General features: G+C 34.4%; 2 protein-coding genes across 2 annotated transcripts; both read left to right on the top strand.

The window, feature by feature from the left end:
* Window positions 1-400: 400 nt before the first annotated feature.
* LOC128165871 (ras-related protein Rab-10-like) lies at window positions 401-6,742 on the top strand. Its single transcript, XM_052830783.1, has 6 exons — window positions 401-767; window positions 1,775-1,835; window positions 2,808-2,946; window positions 3,308-3,397; window positions 3,936-4,037; window positions 4,225-6,742. Exons 1-6 carry the CDS (start codon window positions 641-643, stop codon window positions 4,303-4,305), a joined length of 600 nt encoding a protein of 199 aa, XP_052686743.1. The 5' UTR covers window positions 401-640; the 3' UTR covers window positions 4,306-6,742.
* A 964-nt stretch (window positions 6,743-7,706) lies between these two features.
* Window positions 7,707-13,324, top strand: LOC128165870 (uncharacterized). Its single transcript, XM_052830782.1, has 10 exons — window positions 7,707-8,062; window positions 8,392-8,500; window positions 8,618-8,779; window positions 8,886-9,056; window positions 10,133-10,206; window positions 10,327-10,524; window positions 11,163-11,256; window positions 11,632-11,765; window positions 12,029-12,172; window positions 12,297-13,324. The coding sequence occupies exons 1-10, from the start codon at window positions 7,838-7,840 to the stop codon at window positions 12,417-12,419; spliced, it is 1,434 nt and encodes a 477-aa protein (XP_052686742.1). The 5' UTR covers window positions 7,707-7,837; the 3' UTR covers window positions 12,420-13,324.
* Window positions 13,325-20,064: the final 6,740 nt, after the last annotated feature.

Below are 20,064 nucleotides of genomic sequence, written 5' to 3' on the forward strand. Positions count from 1 at the left end.
TCAGTTTAGATTGAAAAGCCATGTTTGCGGCGGTGTGTGCAAAAATCGTGAGGCTAGATTTTTTCTTTATTCCAAATATAAACATTTCTTATTTCAAAGAACAACATATTAATTTAGAAAAATCAGAGACAATAACTAAGAAAATATATAAATGTTATTTATGTCTCTGGAAAAATTGTATAACAGTTACTGAGTCAGACTGTGTAACGTTACCCTACTGTATGAAAATTAAATCATGATATTTATTGACTAAATTATTCTAAAAAATAAATAAGTTTGAAATGATTAAAAAAAAAATTTCGACCATGACTAATGAACTAATGCGTTGTTACATATGTCGAGGTCGTACCACCCCACCCATTTGTAATTCGGAATTATTTGGTTTTTATAATACGTTTTACCGGAAGTGACGCCATTTCAATCCTTTGCCATCACTGTTATCCTTATTGATCATTTAATGGCTAATAATAGGCAAAGTTTTAATGTTTAGATCAACACCTATTCATGGACATGATTCTTGAGAAGAAAATAACTTTCTGATTTGAATTGGGAGTGAAATTGATATTTACTACGATTAATTAGAAGGTCGATCCGCCATCTTTTGACAAATATTTCGGGAGTTGAATGAGGAAAGATCAAGATGGCGAAAAAAACATACGATTTGTTATTTAAATTGCTTCTTATTGGTGACTCTGGTGTTGGGAAAACGTGTCTCTTATTCAGATTCTCCGACGACGCTTTCAACACAACTTTTATTTCCACCATTGGTAAGTTGATGATGTTGGGTGCTACCAGTTTACCCACTTCCTTTTCTGGACGGCTGCAGTAATATGATATTGTGTAGATCAAATGATCCAGCATTCAAATCATGAACTGTCTATTGGGATGTTGCTGGGTGTCTGTTTTCAATAGAAAACAAATTGTATTGTGTATAATCAATGTACTTCATGGGAATTTAAATTAAAACTATCAGAGGTTAATAGCTGTAGGCTAGGATTAATAGACTACAGATTGAATAAATTGCTTTTGTTACAACTTTTTAAAAAAAATATGATCATGAATTTTATCTACATACTTTCCTACGCAGTTAGGTGTATTAAGTATTATTAGTAACAATATTCGAGTCTGACTACCCAAATAATGAAATTGATAGAAATTCTTTAGCCTGGCTGTCAAAATTATAAAAGAATATTAGGTTCAATAGTTACTGGAATGTGAAGCTAAACAAGATATTTCCTCCATTTTTAGTTTAATAAAGGGTCATTTGGCTTTTAAATCTAGCTCTCAATCAAGTTTAATAATTAAGAGTAACAGCATATATGTTGTATTCAATTCCCACTTTACCATATGTTCTTTTAAGTCAGTCTCAGTGGTAAAGAAATGAGATAGGACACTTAAAAATTGTATGACAAAAGAGTCAGTGTAACTGAGACAAAAACAGCATCTGCTTGGGGTTTTGAATCTAGATAATACAGCCTACAGAACTGTTGATCCACCACCTGCATAGGGTTTTGAATCTAGATAATACAGCCTACAGAACTGTTGATCCACCACCTGCATAGCTAGTGGTAGATACAAGTTTGGCAGGAGTACATATCATAAAACTTATCAATAAACATATCTGTTGTTTGTCAATTTGTTTTAAACCTCAAGAATATTGCTTAACTTATGTTTAAACAGAACTGATATAAGGTTTTTACTGTTAATTTATGTAAATAATCATGATATATGGAAGTATTTAAAGGATTTTTAATTTTCATGTTTTTCTTTGTAGGAATAGATTTTAAAATCAAAACAGTTGAACTTGGTGGAAAGAAAATAAAGTTACAGATATGGTAAGATTTCTTTGAGAGTTTAAGGTAAGGTTTGTGGTTACAGGGAGATAACTCACACATTTTCATTGTGACGTAACACCAACTACCCTTTATTTCAGTTATGACGTCAAAATTTATATGACGTCATAATTGATTTCAGGTTTTTTTATTTCGCGGGGTTTTTTAGTTTCAATGAAAAAATAGGAGGACACAAGCATTTTATCAATTTCTACGAAAACAAAATCCTCATCATATGGTTTTGAATAGTGTTTTAGAAACATCAGATTACACATATTCTAAGATACGTTTTTCCTGAAATTGGTGGACTTCGAAAGGTTTCAAATAAGATGTTTTCGTTTACATAATAGTAGTCCAAAATTAAGACTTTCGTTGCATTTTATTCTATTTTTAGATAGTTCATCAGAAATTAATAAAAGTGAATCATGATATTAATAGTGATATTATTTTCAAACATTTTAAGCATAAATAACCCCCATAATAGTCACATAATAGTCACATATTAAATGTACAAATTTTCACGAAATTGTTTACATTTCATCAAAATGAAAATTGGAAACCATGAACTTTGACCTTTTGTAGTTATAAAACGGGACCGAAACGGGTTTCATTTGAATTTCATGATAAAAAAAGACTTTAGCATGGTGAACAAAATGTTATGTAACTTTGGTACAACCTCTAAAAAATGCAAGCCGCAAACCTTTACCTTAAGTTGTTTAATATGTTCAAACAATCTTAATGGTTGGTTCTCCATTGTTTCCTTTCCTAGCAATTGCATTTTTTATGAAATTCGTTCATTGATCTAAAGTGATCAAGTAAATCAATGATATGGTTTATCATCTGTCTGTGCAGTGACAGGTTGTAAACTTGTTTTAGTACTTAATAAAAAATGATTTCACAATTATTATTTCTATATATGGATTGCTTTCAATTGCTACTTTGTTGCTCATCAAAGTCCTTTTGATCTGTGAATAGGGATACAGCAGGACAGGAGAGATTCCACACCATCACCACCTCTTACTACAGAGGTGCCATGGGCATCATGCTGGTGTATGACATCACCAATCCCAAAACCTTTGAAAACATCTCCAAGTGGCTACGGAATATTGATGAGGTGAGGCCAATGTTTTGTTGTTGTTTAAGTTAGTGGACCAAAACAAGAACTCATATTTTGTCAGATTCTTACCATGATTTAGTTACTGTGTATTATTTTGATTACTTATGCAGTGTCTGCATGTTAAAAAAAAATGTGACAAATGACTGCATGATTAATGATGATTGATGAGATCAATTATTTTCATTTTCTCAATTTTAATGCATAGATAACCATATTTTAATACAAGTACATTGTATTACATGTTCTTCATAACATCTCATGAACTGCAGATCACAGGGGATCATAATCAGTTTTGAAGTATGTATGCCTCATATCATAGTCATCTTCATCAGCTACTTACATGTCTCTTATTTTACAGCATGCTAATGAGGATGTAGAAAAGATGATTTTGGGAAACAAATGTGACATGGAGAACAAACGACAGGTGTCCAAAGACCGTGGAGAGGCGGTGAGTGTACACATGTGTAGATGTACACTATCTGTGTGTCACATCTGTACCACTTAGAGTGTATAGGAAATTGAAATAATGGTGCTTGTCAGCTTCTCATGCATATGGCTGTAAAATAGATTTTGATAGATTGGAGTTTAGTGAAAATCAGTAGTATTTACCAGGACTGGAAATACCGGTATTTACTACGTTGATTGAGTATAAATTTTAAAGCCTTTGGTTTCATGCACATGGTTGGAATATATCAGTAATGAGATGAGATAGGATAGGTCATGCTCAGCTGGACAGCTTTAAATGGTTCTTGATAATATAATTTGTATAGTTTAAGAAGAGTACATACATACACCTAACCCCTGACTGACAGTACATGTGTATATAATTACTGTAAGGTTGATTGGGATAAAAAGAATTTTCTTCATTCAATAGAAATAAAGCAGGAGTTTTGAAGTAAAAAGAAATATGGACCTGGCAACTTTATCTATTTCAGATAGTTCTTTTAGACTGTATTGAAAGGAATTGTTTCTATTTTGTCTTGTAGATTGCCAAAGAACATGAAATTCCATTCCTAGAAACAAGTGCAAAAGCCAATATTAATGTAGAGAAAGCCTTCATGGATTTAGCACAAGCAATATTGAATAAGGTATATTCAATTTAACTTCTTATTCCTTCATAAGTATTTTAATGATATGAGTTCTCTATTGAATTTTTGTATTGTTGCAATTCTTTTTCTGTATTTTACGTAGAGTTAAAGTATTTTTTCATTTATTTGAGTGTTATAATTTGCCTAATATAACTGTGTTGGATTTTATTGAACATTTTGGTTTCAGTCACCATCTAGGGATACAAGACCAGAAGGACAAGTGATAAATGGAGGGAGCCGGCCTAACCACTCCAGTAAATGTTGTTAAAAGACTTCTGTATCTGTATTTATGGGGACATCACTGTTTTTGTCATGTGAATAAAAACAAAGCTTAAGTAGCCACATGGTTCTGGAGATTCTGTTCTGGAGCTTCAGGAGTCGGGAATCTTATCCCCTTCACAGCCGGGTCTCCCATTATTTAATTAAACACAATAATCCACAGCAGGTATCTAATAAAATGTACTGGTAGTCAAGCATTAATATATAAGAATGCTATGAACTTAATAAATCATATAACTAATAAAATAAGTAAAATATGAGAAGTGGCTGGTAACACAATGTGATAAAGTAAAATTAATTGCTGATACATTGTACCGTTTACTTCTAGCTTTTGCAAGAAGTCTATAAAGATAGTTGGTCAGAATTTATTTTTGTTCATGTTTTCAACTAAATCAAATTTAATGATTTATTTAAAAAGTACCGTTTAATTTGTCTCTTAACTGCACACTAATTTTGGGGTACTTGCCTGCAATAATATAATACATTATTTGATGAAAAAATAATTAAACTTCAGCAACACTAGAAAAAAAAGCTGGATAATCTAATTATGTCCCAAATGTTTCTGCAATTATTAAAATTATTTTTTTTTAAATATAAGAGTGAATATTAAAAGACTGTGGAAGTTGCAAAAACAATCTTTCAGAAATGGAACAACATGATGTTTGAATGTTTTACTGATATGAAAGATATTTTATGCCTCTTGTTGGTTTTAGAGAACGAAAGATGTAAGGAAGAATATTATCTTATTGGTGATTCATTTCACTATGCCTTGCTTGCACAGAATTGTTATGATTTGGTGTTGCTGTTTCACACAAGCGTATTTGTTAAATTGTTAGAGGTAGGGGTGAGAGGGGAGGAGGTATATGGACTTGATAAGGTTTCCTGTATCTATTTCCCAAACACTTTACTTAATTGTGTTAATAAAAGTACAAGAAATTGATATGAAGATTTTTTTAATACTAAGGTTTGGTCTATTTCCTGCTATAAATTTATAGCTTTATCAAATATATAAGAAAGATATGATTTGTTATTTAATTTACAATTTTTGACCTCTGTGGATTATAAAAGAAATGTTATTTGTTCTTAAAAGTAAGTAGCTGAAATCTGTATAAAAACAGCCAACAATGCTATTTGCAGTATTGGGCTATGTGTACAAGTTATGTAAATTAAGTTTCGATAAGAATAAGTTTAGTGATTTTGAAAACTGCTGCTTAATATGCAAGTTGTAACCTGTATTGAAAATGCAGTACATTGTGTTTGTGTTCATATATTTTGATTTCATGTGAATGGTATTTGTTTAATCTCGACTTTAGAGTCATTCAGATACGTGTATACACATACCTTGTATTTCAATCTACAAAGATTACAAATATGGATATTGGAGACAAGAACAATATCCATGCTGAAGGGAACCATTTTGTTAATTTGTTCACTAATTTGTAAATAATTATTTTAATATGGCAAAATTTTTGTTTTTCATTCATGCAATGTTTATTTTTGTCATTGAAATGAAATTGATGGACGCTTTGTACTTTGACACACACTTTGATTTCATGGTATCTAATGATATCTCTGTTGGTGCCTAGTCTTTTGTTTTAGACTGTGTTGTCAGTTTTTATTTGGTGTGAGGTGAGGTTTACATGACTGTTACATTGGTGTGTGGTATACGTTGATGAGAGGTATACATTGAGGTATACGTTGATGAGAGGTATACATTGAGGTATATTCTGAGAGGTATACACTGAGGTATACACTAATGAAGAGTATGGAAGGCCAAATGTGATTAGGGCGGTATGAGTGGGGAGATTGAGGGATACACTTCAACATTTTTCTTCATCTGGATTTCAACTTTTGTTTCAACTTTCTTTATAAAAATGGATAACAGAATCTATATACATGTATATTGAATGTGTGTCTTTATTTTAAAAAAAACCCAGAATCATTAGTGCGTGCAATCAGATTGGACCATTCTGAAGATTGTCAAAGAAATTGTTCATTCAAATATGTACAAGAATAGGCCTGTAAATACAACCAGTAACTTAGTCCAATCCAAGTATGTGTGCTTCTGTGGCTGTCATCAGTGTTCAGTGTGTGTGAAGATTCTGTTTAGTAATAAAGCAGCTTTTGATGTGGACCAGAGGGCTAAGTACATGTAGTATAATTAACTCTGTGGCAAAACGTCTTCCCTGTTTTGGCGAATCGGAGGTCTTGCCACAATATGGTGATTTAGTATTCAGAAGTCAAAGAATGGTGTCAGAGTTGACCATTTCATTTTGTGTACATATACATGTATCTCAGTGTTAAGTTACCAGCCTACCGTTTTGTATTTGATTATATAGACTTGTTCTCAATCTAGGCTATTCATTTTGCTTCTGATATCCACTCCTAATTTTATTCTGAAATAAACTTTGAAAGATAAAGTTAAACGTGTGTCATTGTTCCTTGATATACGGATTTGCATGCAGGGCCGATACTCCATATTAGGGTAATTGTAGATGCCTCATTAGTTTACGTCACCATAATGAGTCGTGGACTCGCCAGCCGGCTCTCAAAGACGTCAATTTGAGACGGACGTCAGCAAAGCTGGATCCGGTGGGTCAAAGTTACATGCGAAAGAAATTTGACTTTTTACATGTATCCGTGTTGAATTCGAAACATTGTGGATGATTAATTAATCATTCTTTTATATACTAGTAAATGTATACTGTTTGCAAGGACTTTATAGCACTTTTAGAATTATTCTAAGCATATTCTTGAAAATGATCGACCTTCAGAATCGCTGTTGCAATTTTTTGTTGTTCAGATTTGAGGATGAATCTACAATCTATAACTTGAAATGAAAGAAATAAGAGTTACTTGTATATAAATATATTTTCAATATTGTTATAAACGTAAGTAAAAAATCTAGAGCAATGCTGAAAAATTTAATAGGTCGTATGTATTCTAACTTAGTAAGCTATTCAGAATATAGTCAATCAGTAAAGTTGCGGATGCGTATGATTTCATTATTAAAAATATTATATATATTACATGTATATTATTAAAGTTCACCCCGATAATCGAATGCAGACTGTCCTTTTTTAGCTACATGCTTTGTTTAAGATGTCGATGGTTCGTACAATGTAGTTTAATAAATTTTCTAAACAATACCATAAGGCTATTGTTTTTTTGATTTTCAAGGCTTTTATTTCCCTGTTAGTACGGCCTGTAACAGAAATGTAACAAAATTCAAAATACATGAGAAACATTCGGGATTAATTATATTTTTATTTTATTGACTTCTAAAATATTTATTTGTTAATCATGACAGATGAATCCCCCCTATCTCAATCTTTTTATAAATTTTAACGGGAAACAAACCACTTCCGCGTTGTCGGGAAGGACCAAGTTATTGACACGTTGTACAACAGGAGTTGTCCCGCTTAGTTTAGTCTTCCGTATTGTCGGTGTTTGTTTACCATCTCATTATGGAATGACAATTACTGTCGGTTTGTTGGCCGCAATTTAGAACAAGCTAGAGAATGGAACTAAAAGGACAGGTGGTAGTATACTCCATTGTGGGGTGCCCTCATTGCATGAAGGCAAAAAATACTCTACAAGAAAAGGGAATTCCCTACACCGACATCAGCTTGGATAAATTCCCCAAGTGTAGGGAGGAACTCATCTCAAAAACCGGCAAGAAGACCGTTCCTCAGATATTCTTTAATGCTACTCATGTCGGAGGAAACGATGACCTGCAATCGCTGGTAAGTTTAATGTGGCTTAAAATTGTGGGGGTGGGGGTGGGTTATGAAATGTAAATTTTTAGGAAAAATTAAGGAAAAATATTTTGGCAGGATGAGGAATCGAATCCAGGACCTGTTTTGGAATATTTCTATAGTCATGTGCTCTGTTACTGAGCTGTCAAAGCTGATATCAAGTTAAACATTGATTTTAGTAATTTTAACACATTCAAGTTTGAAAACAAATTTATAGGCTAAATTAAACCACTAATAATATTAAACAAAAACAAAAACCCAGTTTCTTGAACATTCAATTCGTTGTTTCCTGAACATTCAATTTGTGTGTTGTATAGATCAATGACAAGGAGAGATTTGATGCATTGCTTAATGATGTCATCACTAATGAAGCTCCTCCAGATGCCCCCCAAATTCCAGATCCGGATACTGCAGTTCCAGATTCAGGTACAGCGCTTTACTTTCAAGTTTCAAGCAAGCTAGGATTTCAACATTTAGTTCAGAAACAGAAGAGATTCTTCAGTCTGGGTACATTGATTATTGCTCCCAGTGATTTGTTTACAGATGTGGGAGATTTCACCTGTGAGCCGGACGAGTATGCAGTCCTGGTAAAGAATCTCAGAGCCAGTGGCCTGATCAAGGACCACCGGAGATTTTTGTTGGTCCAGAAGAACACCTTTGTGGGGAAAGAGTTTGTAGACTGGATCGTCAAAACCAAGGGACTAGGTAAACTGTTATTGGGACACATCTGATCCATGTGAAGAAAACCCACATTTCATCCAGATCTATGGTATGAATACATGTATTCGTTAATTGTGAACTCTTCTCATAGACAGATCTGTAGCAGTAGAGATGGGACAGAAGCTGATTGATCAACATTTTGGACACAACCTAAAATCCAATCAGATGTTTGAGGACTCGGACACTCTGTACAGGCTGATGGATGATGATGAGTCTACGGCTCTAAATGCTGGGGAGATGTCAACATGTGAACCAAGACCAGGTAAGATGTCATTCTGTGAACGAGGACCAGGTCAGATGTCATTCTGTGAACCAGGACCAAGTAGTAAGATGTCATTCTGTGAACCAGGACCAGGTAAGATGTCATTCTGTGAACCAGGACAAGGTATGATGTCATTCTGTGAACCAGGACCAGGTATGATGTCATTCTGTCAACTAAAACCAGGTAAGATGTCATTCTATGAACCAGGACAAGGTAAGGTGTCATTCTGTGAACCAGGACCAGGTAAGATGTCATTTTGTGAACCAGGACAAGGTAAACAGTCATTCTGTGAACCAGGACCAGGTAAGATTTCATTCTTTGAACCAGGACCAGGTATGATGTCATTTTGTCAACCAAGACCAGGTAAGATGTCATTCTGTGCACCAGGACAAGGTAAAATGTCATTCTGTGAATCAGGACCAGGTAAGATGTCATTCTGTGAACCAGGACAAGGTAAGGTGTTATTCTGTGAATCAGGACCAGGTAAGATGTCGTTCTGTGAACCAGGACCAGGTATGATGTCATTCTGTCAACCAAGACCAGGTAAGATGTCATTCTGTGAACCAGGACAAGGTAAGGTGTCATTCTGTGAATCAGGACCAGGTAAGATGTCGTTCTGTGAACCAGGACCAGGTATGATGTCATTCTGTGAACCATGACCAGGTATGATGTCATTCTGTCAACCAAGACCAGGTATGATGTCATTCTGTGAATCAGGACCAGGTAATATGTCAGAGCCATGTAAGCTATAATTTTATGAACCAAAGACCAGGTAGATATGCACCAATTTTAGTAAGCTAGGGACACTGTATGAAACAAAAACAGGAAAAGATGTTACTAATCGAACCAAGACCAGATTGAATGTCACTGTGATTCAGTATCAGGTAAGTCATCCTGGCCATCAAAGCTGGGTAATATGTCAAATTATTTACAAATATAGTTAGAGAATGCAAATTTTCTCTGTGTGAAGAAAGATCAGATAGGATGTCAATTTGTACAGAACAATATAATTCATGATTGAGATGCTTCTTGCTTATTTATGTTTTTAATACTTTTCTACTTGTCTTATGTTTCAGCTGGTGAGTTGGGAGAAGATATCAGAAAGCTTATATTAAAGATATACGCAGCCTTCTTGTCGTCTGATGGTAAGGTAAGTACTAATTCATACAAGAATTCACAGCTGCAGCAAGTAGAACTTTGAGATGATTTTTATAAAGAAAATCTGTCGTTAAAAAAATTGTAATTCTAGTTTTACTATTATCTCTGACAGAAAGTGAACTACAAAGGAATTGCTGGCAGTGATGAATTTAAGAAGTATGTACGTCTTACCAAAGAGTTGCAGCGAGTGAATGTCGTTGATGCCAGCGGGAATGAGAAAGTGGCCTTCTTCATCAATATCTACAATGCTCTTGTCATTCATGCTAATGTTGCCTTTGGACCTCCTGTAAATCTGTGGCAGCGATACAAGGTAAGGGAGTAAATAGATATAAGTACTCAATACATGTATAGAAATTGTCAGGTACACATACCATACATACTCAATATACATACAGTTACTATTGTACTACATGTATTTTAAAAATGTAGACTTTGAGGTGGTAAAATATAAACAGGGGCTGTAAAATCAGTGATTTTAATTATCATCCCAAATATATCAAAAGCATGGCTCTAGGATGAAAGATTCTTATGTAGACGTGCAGGGCTCCATTGGTCATGTATTGAAAATGCATAAAAACTTCAGGTATAGATAATCTTATCTACTAATGTGAATCTAGCAGACAAACTATGTAGAAGATAATGATGAACAAGAGTGTTTCTAGTACAGATGTGAAATTCCTGTCCCCAGGGTCAGGGGCTCTGGTTTAGGATGAGATTCTATTAGTAGTACATTCATAATTGCATTGAATCTAGAAAAATCTTCATCTAATAATATCAGACACCAAGAAGAAAAACTGAATGCAAGATATTAAACCAAGGAAAATGATGAGATTCAGTTTTGGTATTTAGATTTTAAATCAATTATAGGTATACATGTATTTGATGTGTTATCACCCTGCCCCCACACCTTGATGATTCTCTATATATCCGATTCTTTAAATTTTGCAGTTTTTCAATACTGTCCGTTATATCATTGGTGGACATGCTTACTCACTGCAAGATATAGAGAATGGAGTATTGCGAGCAAATAGAAAAGGAGTGGGTAAGTTTTGAGAGAGAGAGAGAGAGAGAGAGAGAGAGAGAGAGAGAGAGAGAGAGAGAGAGAGAGAGAGAGAGCTTCTTTACTTAATGACACCAGGAAAGAAAACAAATGTTTTTAATTTAAATGTGCATATACATCTGTAAGTACAGTAAAGGGAAGTTAAAAAATGATGCTCACTGAAATGATAAAATGATTGGTATTCATTTAAGTAATACCAACTTGACTGCATAAAAACAGGTGTTTGCACAACAGTGAAGCCAATGTAGGAAGTGTTTTTTGATTTGAGGCCCAGGTGTCCTTCGAGGCAGTATTTTGTTCACAAGAAGAATATAAATTACAGAAAGTGCAAAGTCCAAGGACACGGTTTTGTTGTAGGAATGCTGTTTCGTCCTTTCTCCCAGTCTGATCCACGCCTGAAGGTCGCCTTAGAAGAGCCGGAGCCTTTCATTCACTTTGCTCTTGTGTGTGGAGCCAAAAGCTGTCCCCCCATCAAAACATACTCCACTGATGTAAGAAATAGATTGGTCTGATGCATACAATGTACATCCTACAAAAGTCTGATTCCATCTTTAAACTGTTTTACCAAGCAGTCATAATTTTTTTATTATATAACTTTGCAAAATGTTTTACATATTAAAAAGCATTTCTTAAATATCTGAACCATCCAATAGATATATACATATTACTTTGTATACCTTACTGATATAATGGGATGTGCATGATTATTATTTCATTATGTGATTAAGATTGATTTATTATTTATGCTTATTAGGGGTTAGAGGATCAACTGAAACTGGCCGCTGAAGCTTTCTTGGACAGTGAAGATGGCCTCACCATTGACATGAACAAAAAACAAATCTTTCTCACCAAAATTCTCAGCTGGTATCAAGAAGATTTTGGGAAAAACAAAGAAGAGGTCAATTCATTTCGTTTTCTAATTATTTTCTCAGAACTTTCCAATTAAAAAAGTAGAATAAAAAAAAGCCTGACTTCGAATAATTGTTTGAATTAAGAATTTAATATTGAATGGTTTGTTACAGGTTTTACAGTGGATTCTAGCCAATCTGTCCGATGGGGAGAGGAAATCTCAGTTGAAAGAGCTATTGGATGGAAAGTCGTACAAAGTGGGATACAAGCATTATGACTGGGGACTCAATTCATAATCCAGAAACTCCCGACTCTCTCAATGTTTACCGATTGATATCTCCTTGTGTGTTCTCTTACCATATGTTGTAACTGTGTTTTTTGGTCATATTTTACCCTGCATACATACCAAGTTCTTTGGGGTTTTTCATTCTATTTATTTTTTCAAATTGTATTACATTACATTTTCAATGCCACAAATCACATTTGCAATATCTGATGCCATCCTTTAAACCATGATTTTTTTTAAAACTAGGAATTTATATAACATGCAACCATATCTACTGCAATATTAATTCAATATGTTCTGTGATGTTGCTGATTTGTTACATGTACAACTAACCAAACTGTTTTGTAATCCTACATGTAATAAAATGCATGAAAACAGAGTTTCAGCCAATGAAATCTTATGGATATTGACAATTTTATATTTTGTGTGCCTGTATATATTGTACCAGGTGCAGTTCCGTTAAGTGGATGTGTTGGTTGTTGAACATTGTTGTGTATTTGTTTTGTCTGTTTATAAAAGCAAGTATATTTTTTTAAACCAAAGTACTCGATGCTGTTGATTCCATTGAAAGCTGGGGATACCAGTTCACTTATCAGGATCTGTAACCATATCCAGCATAATATACAGGTGAACAAGATAGCAACCATATTATTATTTCAAGTATCATTCCTGTCAATATCATTATGTATGTACAATGATTTTGTGATTGTTCCATGACAAGTGCTTATTTATACATTTAGTGATTTGTACATGTCCATTTGTGAATTCAGTTTTAGTAATATGATAAGTTATAGAATATTTTCCTTAAAAATTACCAAATTATATTCTTTTATTCATTTATTTTTTTCTAATAAAGTTGTGAGTGAAGATGTATCAAAGTGATTGTTCTGAAAAGTGAATAGAGAAAAATACATAAAAAAGCTACTCAACAACATCCTGTTCAGTAATTTATTGTTTACAACAATGACTCCTGCACACTCTACTTTCTGTTCAGTAAAGCCCAGAGTCCAATATAACTATACTTGAGACGAGTCAAGAGCAGAAAGGAGGGGTTGATGAAATAACAAGTGTTTGCATGTCAGATTATTTTTTACCCGACATCCCCCTTAAAAAATGGAAGGGGCTAAATTATTGCAGCTAAGTGCAAGTGTGTTTCTATGAATTGGAACTAATGACTCATATTAATTATTACATGGCACTTTTTATATCGCATCCTTTATTAGCCTGAGATCGCTTACAGCTTTTAATTTAAAATTCAGACATGTAGCATCGTTTCTGAGAGGGGGCAGACTCATCCAAAAAATCTTGACTAACAAAAAAAAAATGAATTAAAAAAAAGACAACTTCCCCAAATCATGAAAATCCTATTCCGTTTGGGGTGTGTGTGTGTGTGTGTGTGTGTGTGTGTGTGTGTGTTGGGGGGGGGGGTTAGCGTAGTATACTTATAACTTCCAACTTCACTCAAAATTTTCTTATTTTTTTCTTCAATTTTTAACATACTCCCAAAGAAGTGGAGGAGGGGGGCACTCAATGATAATTCAATTTTTATATGTAAATCTAAAAAAAATTTTGCTGCGAGAAAAAGTTTATGGGGGGGGGGGGGGGGGTTTACATACCTGAAGTTATAACACTCCCAAGGTTTATATTACACGTGTAGGGAAAATATCGGTTGACTTGTTCAAGGACATTGTATCATATTAACAAATCAAATAACACAGTATATGTTTTGTTACAATATCGTGTTTACATACTTATATTTCAAACCAGAGGAATACACGCGCGTTTCCCTCACAAGCAACTTGTGCCAACAACTGATCAAAATATTATAAAATCGTAATATGACGAATTTCTTTTCTTCGTTCAATTCGTTTCAGTTCATTTATATTTTTTCATAAAACCATATAAATGGTACAAGAGCTACAATATTTATTACATACATGTATTAACAAACAGTTTGTATGACGAAGAGCAAGGTAGATTTGGGGGGTTGAGGAGAACATGCAGACAATCTCAGATATTTTGGTTTTAAAACGACAAAGCTTTCCAAGACCAAGAAATACAAAATTGGTTTTTATCATCCAGTTACACAATTTTATAGCATTTGTTTAACGTATTAGCGTCTTTTTGAATTGAAGACGTTGCGTTATAACGAAACAAGTAATGAACGATCGAGCTCATTCTCGAGTTGAATTTTCATTCCTTTGTTGTAAGGCTTGTTCTGAATTTGGAACGGATGATTATTTGTGTCTTGGAGTTGTTCCGTTTGGTTCAGTATAACTGTCATTGACAAATGATAATATACCCTCCACATACAATATGCAATGGTCTCAATAGTGCTCTTTAATTTTCATCGAATTAAAAATTTGTAAAAATTCAATTCCGCGTGACAATGCTTCTCTTGTTCTCGTGAGTATTCGCTGTATTGTAGAGCATGTAATTATCAGACTGAGAGGATGTACTAAATATTGTGACAAATATATAGAACGAGTGCACTGAAATCACTGTGTATGCCTTAATGTTTCTATATTCAATGTACCTGCTACGTCCCTCAAAAAAGTCTTTAATTTTTTTTTTCATTGGTAGTCCATGAACATGTTACTAAATCTGTATATTACGTAAAAGTTACTGTAAAATAAATTCAGCAACAAAGCATGCACATGTTAAGTGTGGGACGATATGCACTGATAACGTTCAACCTCTCTACATGCCGACAAAATCTAGTTTTGAACTGAAGCTGACTAAGCCAGCGTAAGTTATTTACTTTCACAACAACCTAATTCCGTTCATCTTAACTTTGTTTAAAAAACTTAGTGCACTTTAAAAAATGAACACATTTCTATGGTGTTTCTGTTTCCCTGATATAAACACCGTTTCCTGTACTCAATCAATAATTGACTAACTAATACATCCTAATGAAGGTGATCATCGCTTTCCTGTCATATTAGACACTATACAGTCGTAACCGTTTCATCTATCGCTAATTACGATATGTGAATATTGACGACACTAAATAACGTCGAAACATATTTGATAGATTATTTGATAGATTTGTGAAAATCTACAATGTATCTAAATTAATGTAAGAGAGTTTTGTGGTAGAGAAAACCAGTGCACTATGCAGTGTTATCATTTTGCACAATAATTATTAATGCATATGTACATCTTGATGAACAGTTTTGAAGAGTTTATATTTGCATTTTTATAAATAATCGACCGAGTCCACCATAAAACATGCTTCATTATACCTGCTTGAATTGACTAAAATGGTGTTTTAATTCACTACATAATCATTGTACATTCCAAAATAAAATCTTTTTATTTTCATATATTTACATTTTCAACTGTCTTTGTCTGTGATAACATCAATTTTGAACCCGAAAACCCAACTTCATAAAACATGAGTGACACAAAATTGGCGTGTCTTATAGCATCTTATAGCATAACCGACCGCTACTCTCACCCGTTAAAAAATATCCAAAACAAAAAATTACTCTGCATATTTTCTATAAACCAATAGAAGTACTTACAAATTTCAGCATATAAATATGTGCATTAAACCCTCTTGATTTTTTATTAGAAATTAATGTGCATAAAACCCTATACTGTTTCCTTATTAGAAATTAATGTTCATCTAACATACTATTATGACAATATTTCACCACGGTCTGAATTCGATAATTTCGCCGGGTCGGTAAACAAGAGACTACAACAAAAGAGTACACACACATCTTAATCCGTATAAGGGGATCACGATGACAAACCTTTAAAAATAATAGACATTCTAAAAAGTTAGATAAAAGGCAAAAACTTTGTGGAAATTCTACACGAGGGTTCACAAAGCAGTGATACCATCAGCTCATCAGCGGGTTTTTTCAGTCTGACCTACTCTTTTTATTTTTACAGCGTCCGTTGTTTGAGGCACGAAAACTGAATTATTTTCAGTATGTTCAAGCTAAGTTTCTGAAATTGGTCGCCGTGTAAAGATCGACTGACCTCCGGTGACAGTTACATGTAGCTGTTCCATTGTCTGTTGAAAGTTTGGGGGCTTCAGAAACAGAATTCCTGTTTTGCAGTTGATATATTATATATAACTGTATATCGGTAGATTTTTGGACGTTATACTGGTATTCTTTATTTGTCTGTTTTCATTGAATATTAGATCTACATGAATGTTTTGTTGTTGTTGTTTCTTCATGTTACGCTTTGGCGATGTCACAACATATCTGCTGGCACTGGCCATTAAAAAGCAAAATTATCCAAAGGAATTCTTGATTTTATTCTTTTACTTCACAAATTGAAAAATGAATTATCATTCATCACTCATGGAGCAAAGATTGTCAAAGGAACACAGGCACACATAGTTTGAGCAAACTTAGGGCCTTGTGGGTGTAAAGCAGTTTCAGAGGAATCAAGTTTCATGAGACAATGCAAAAGAAATTAATGGGTTTTTTTTGTGTTCTGAAAAGGTTTTTAGTTTAAAGATGTAGAAATTATGTAAAGTTATCAAGAAGTGAAAAACCGCCCTATAACCATATTACTGAAGACTCTCGGGAAATAGAGACACAGTCTTTGTAAGCATATACCGGTATATGCATCGTGGCAATATTTTTATCAGACAATTGAAATAGTTAATGTGACGAAAGTACACGTAGAATCTGCCTCTATATTTCTTCGGAATTATTATTAAATACATACATGTACATGCAGAATGCCCGTTGTGAATAGCTGCTGAATGGTTAGCCCCGTTTTAACGTGTACTATTGAATTAAGTTCGAGATCTAAATTCGAGGTTTTGGAGGTACGAATATTGATGTCTAAAAAATAACTACAGACTTTGAAAAATGTTTAAAAACATGCATCAAAGGCAAAGTTATAAATATATTTTGCCCAAATATTCAAAAGTAATGTTTTCATCACCTGAACGTCATATAGCTCGATGTTACGCAATCAGCAAATAAAATTCATGACACGAAAATTGGCCTCCTCGAATTCAAATGTTTTCACAGTATACACAGATCACATTTAGTTTTCCGTCGGTTCTCTTTTAATCACGTGAGTGAAGGTGTCCATATGTAAGGCTGCAGCAATGACCTCTAGGGCTCGTTTATCCAGGTCTTTGGTGTCCAGTTCACGGCTTCCGCCGGTGTCCACGCTGTATTCCGGTTCATTGACGATCTCTGTAGCGTGTTCTATCGCCTCTTTTTCCGATCTGCTGAAGGATGAACACTGCTGGATCAGTATTTTCTCGTCGTGGTGAAAACTGCCTATTTTGGCCAGTTCTAATGCTTCCTCCAAAAATCCAACAGAAATTTTGTAGTTTTTCTGATGGTTATGGTATTTTGCTCTGGCTCGATAGAAATGCATGCGTCTGCGAATGTCCATCACTGAATCGAGTTGCTCGGCTTCTTGTAAACAATCCTTGGCCCTATCCAGATCCTCCTCACTAACAACGGCACCTTCGATAGGTTTGCCATCACTGTTCAGTCCTAGGTAACAACACGTTTTCTTATCTAAATAAATACAACGCCAATTATTTCGAGTATCCTCGTTTTCGTTCTCGAAATATCGAATCCCTAACTCAACGGAATCGAGAATCTCCTTTTTTAACTCGTCATCCGGATTTTGGGCATACAGTTCAAGTTTGATATTCACAAGAGCAAATAAAATATTCCCAATATCTTTACCAGACAGAAATAAGTTTGCATCACCTAATGCTGATGAAATATACTGCAATCCTTTATCGGTTTCACCTCCTTGAAATAAAGACACACCGTAGCGACTTTGGTAACGAATCCGTGTCAGTGATGGGTGCGCTGTTTTAGAGATGAGATACTCCATGTTTTTAAACTCTTTCTTACCAAACACGGACTGCCGATCCAGACTGTGTGTACGATACAGAACAACTAATGCATCAAGCAACACAAAACAACAGTCTGCATATTTGCGCTCCTCGCTCAGACTCAAGCTTCCACGTTGGATGGCTTTCAGCAAAGTCTCGCTCCAAACATCGAACTTTGTTATACAGTCTTTAGCTTCAGCGTTATGGATTTTCATTTTCACACGATCTGAAAAGTTCTCGATGAGTTTCTGACTGTCTAAATAAAGACCACAGGCGGGCGGTGTTGCGTACATCTTGTGTTTCTGTACAGGAATTGAACCGCTTTCCATGTCATTGCAAAGCTCTTCATGACCTGAGTCCTTTAAGCATTGAAACATTATCCCTGGGTTACAAATCTTGTACAGTTTTAACAACAGTTTTGCACAATCCTCTCTGGTGTTCTTCTGTAGCAAGACATTGTAATCATCACGTTTGATGACACCTCTGTCTACGAGCACCTTGCCGAAAGACGACAGCCGAATGTTCTCTGCAAGATGGGAATGATATTTTAACGAAATTGTTTTACTTTGATCAACCATCTCGTACATCCATATGCATTTAAAAGGAGTGGCACACGTCTCTTTTTTTAAAATAATTTATAACAACACGTTTATAACACACGGAATCTCTTGTCTGTAACTTAAACGTAAAGAGGTTTATATAGTAAGAGCATTTTTCTCGTTGGCTCTTGCATGTCACAACAGAAGAAAACACTTGAACGTCTTTGCACACTTGTAAATCAACACGACTGCTTATTGGGCTTATATTGAGATCCCTGAAATACGGCAGGCATTGTAAAATGTGTCCTTAATTGATATTATTACGTACAGTTTCACAAACGTTCAGTTTTAACCCATGCAGAAACAAAACTTCCGCAAAGGTCCTCGTCACATGACTGGAAATAATTGAATGAATGAAGAGACCAGCCACTGTGAACCCTTTCTTTCACGGCGCCGCTTGACTGGTTGACCTTAGCCAAGGGTATCCCGGTGTACATATGATATCATATATACCCAGATGTATAGAATGTGCCGCAACTTTTGCAGCCAATGGTGTGGCCAGAGCCTATACTTTCACAAATTAATTTTAAAAAGGACAAACACGATCATAGCAAACGTAGAATTTGTTTTAGAACGAGTTTAATCACAGGCCTCTGAATTTCTATCAATAAGCTGTTAATGTATGAAGAGAGATATATATACCATATCTATATATAAATACGGATATATAAGTACACCTGATGTATTTATATATAGATATGGTATATATATATATATATCTCATCCCATACATTTAACAGCTTATTGATAGAAATTCAGAGGCCTGTGATTTAATGGATGGAGATTGATTAAATTTCCTGGTAAAAATTTCCCTTACAACCAGTAAAACAAACAGTCACACCTGATGGTTAAATATTTTTGTTAAATGTAAGCCATTGGAGCAATTCATACATGTGGATTTCAATACCCAACATGCAGCTAGTTCATGCATGGCAACACGTCTTTGGAGATGAAACGGTGCTTAGTGTCAGGATCATTGAGATGTTAAGTTACAGTCCTTGGATTTATGGCTTTGACTTTCATCTCGATATTTAAATGCAAATTCAAACAAGATGTCACACTTCAAAACAATCTGTTGATTGTAATGGTTCTCAAATAAAGGCGTTTCACGATGTACACCATATCGCTATTTATGATTCGGTCCATATACCGGTTTTAGAAAGAATATTATGAAGAATGCATTAATAAGCAAGAAGCGTTTAAAATTTATCTGGGTT

This window comes from Crassostrea angulata, chromosome 10, assembly GCF_025612915.1.
Source record: "Crassostrea angulata isolate pt1a10 chromosome 10, ASM2561291v2, whole genome shotgun sequence".
NCBI classification, from domain to species: Eukaryota; Metazoa; Mollusca; class Bivalvia; order Ostreida; family Ostreidae; genus Magallana; species Magallana angulata.

Bases quoted from the DNA above. Each gene is read 5' to 3' on its own strand.
- LOC128165870 (XM_052830782.1), top strand. From the start codon at position 7,838: ATGGAACTAAAAGGACAGGTGGTAGTATACTCCATTGTGGGGTGCCCT. The intron at 8,063-8,391 runs GTAAGTTTAATG...TGTGTTGTATAG, and splicing joins ACGATGACCTGCAATCGCTG to ATCAATGACAAGGAGAGATT. The intron at 12,173-12,296 runs GTCAATTCATTT...GGTTTGTTACAG, and splicing joins TTGGGAAAAACAAAGAAGAG to GTTTTACAGTGGATTCTAGC.
- LOC128165871 (XM_052830783.1), top strand. From the start codon at position 641: ATGGCGAAAAAAACATACGATTTGTTATTTAAATTGCTTCTTATTGGT. The intron at 768-1,774 runs GTAAGTTGATGA...TTTTCTTTGTAG, and splicing joins AACTTTTATTTCCACCATTG to GAATAGATTTTAAAATCAAA. The intron at 1,836-2,807 runs GTAAGATTTCTT...ATCTGTGAATAG, and splicing joins AAAATAAAGTTACAGATATG to GGATACAGCAGGACAGGAGA.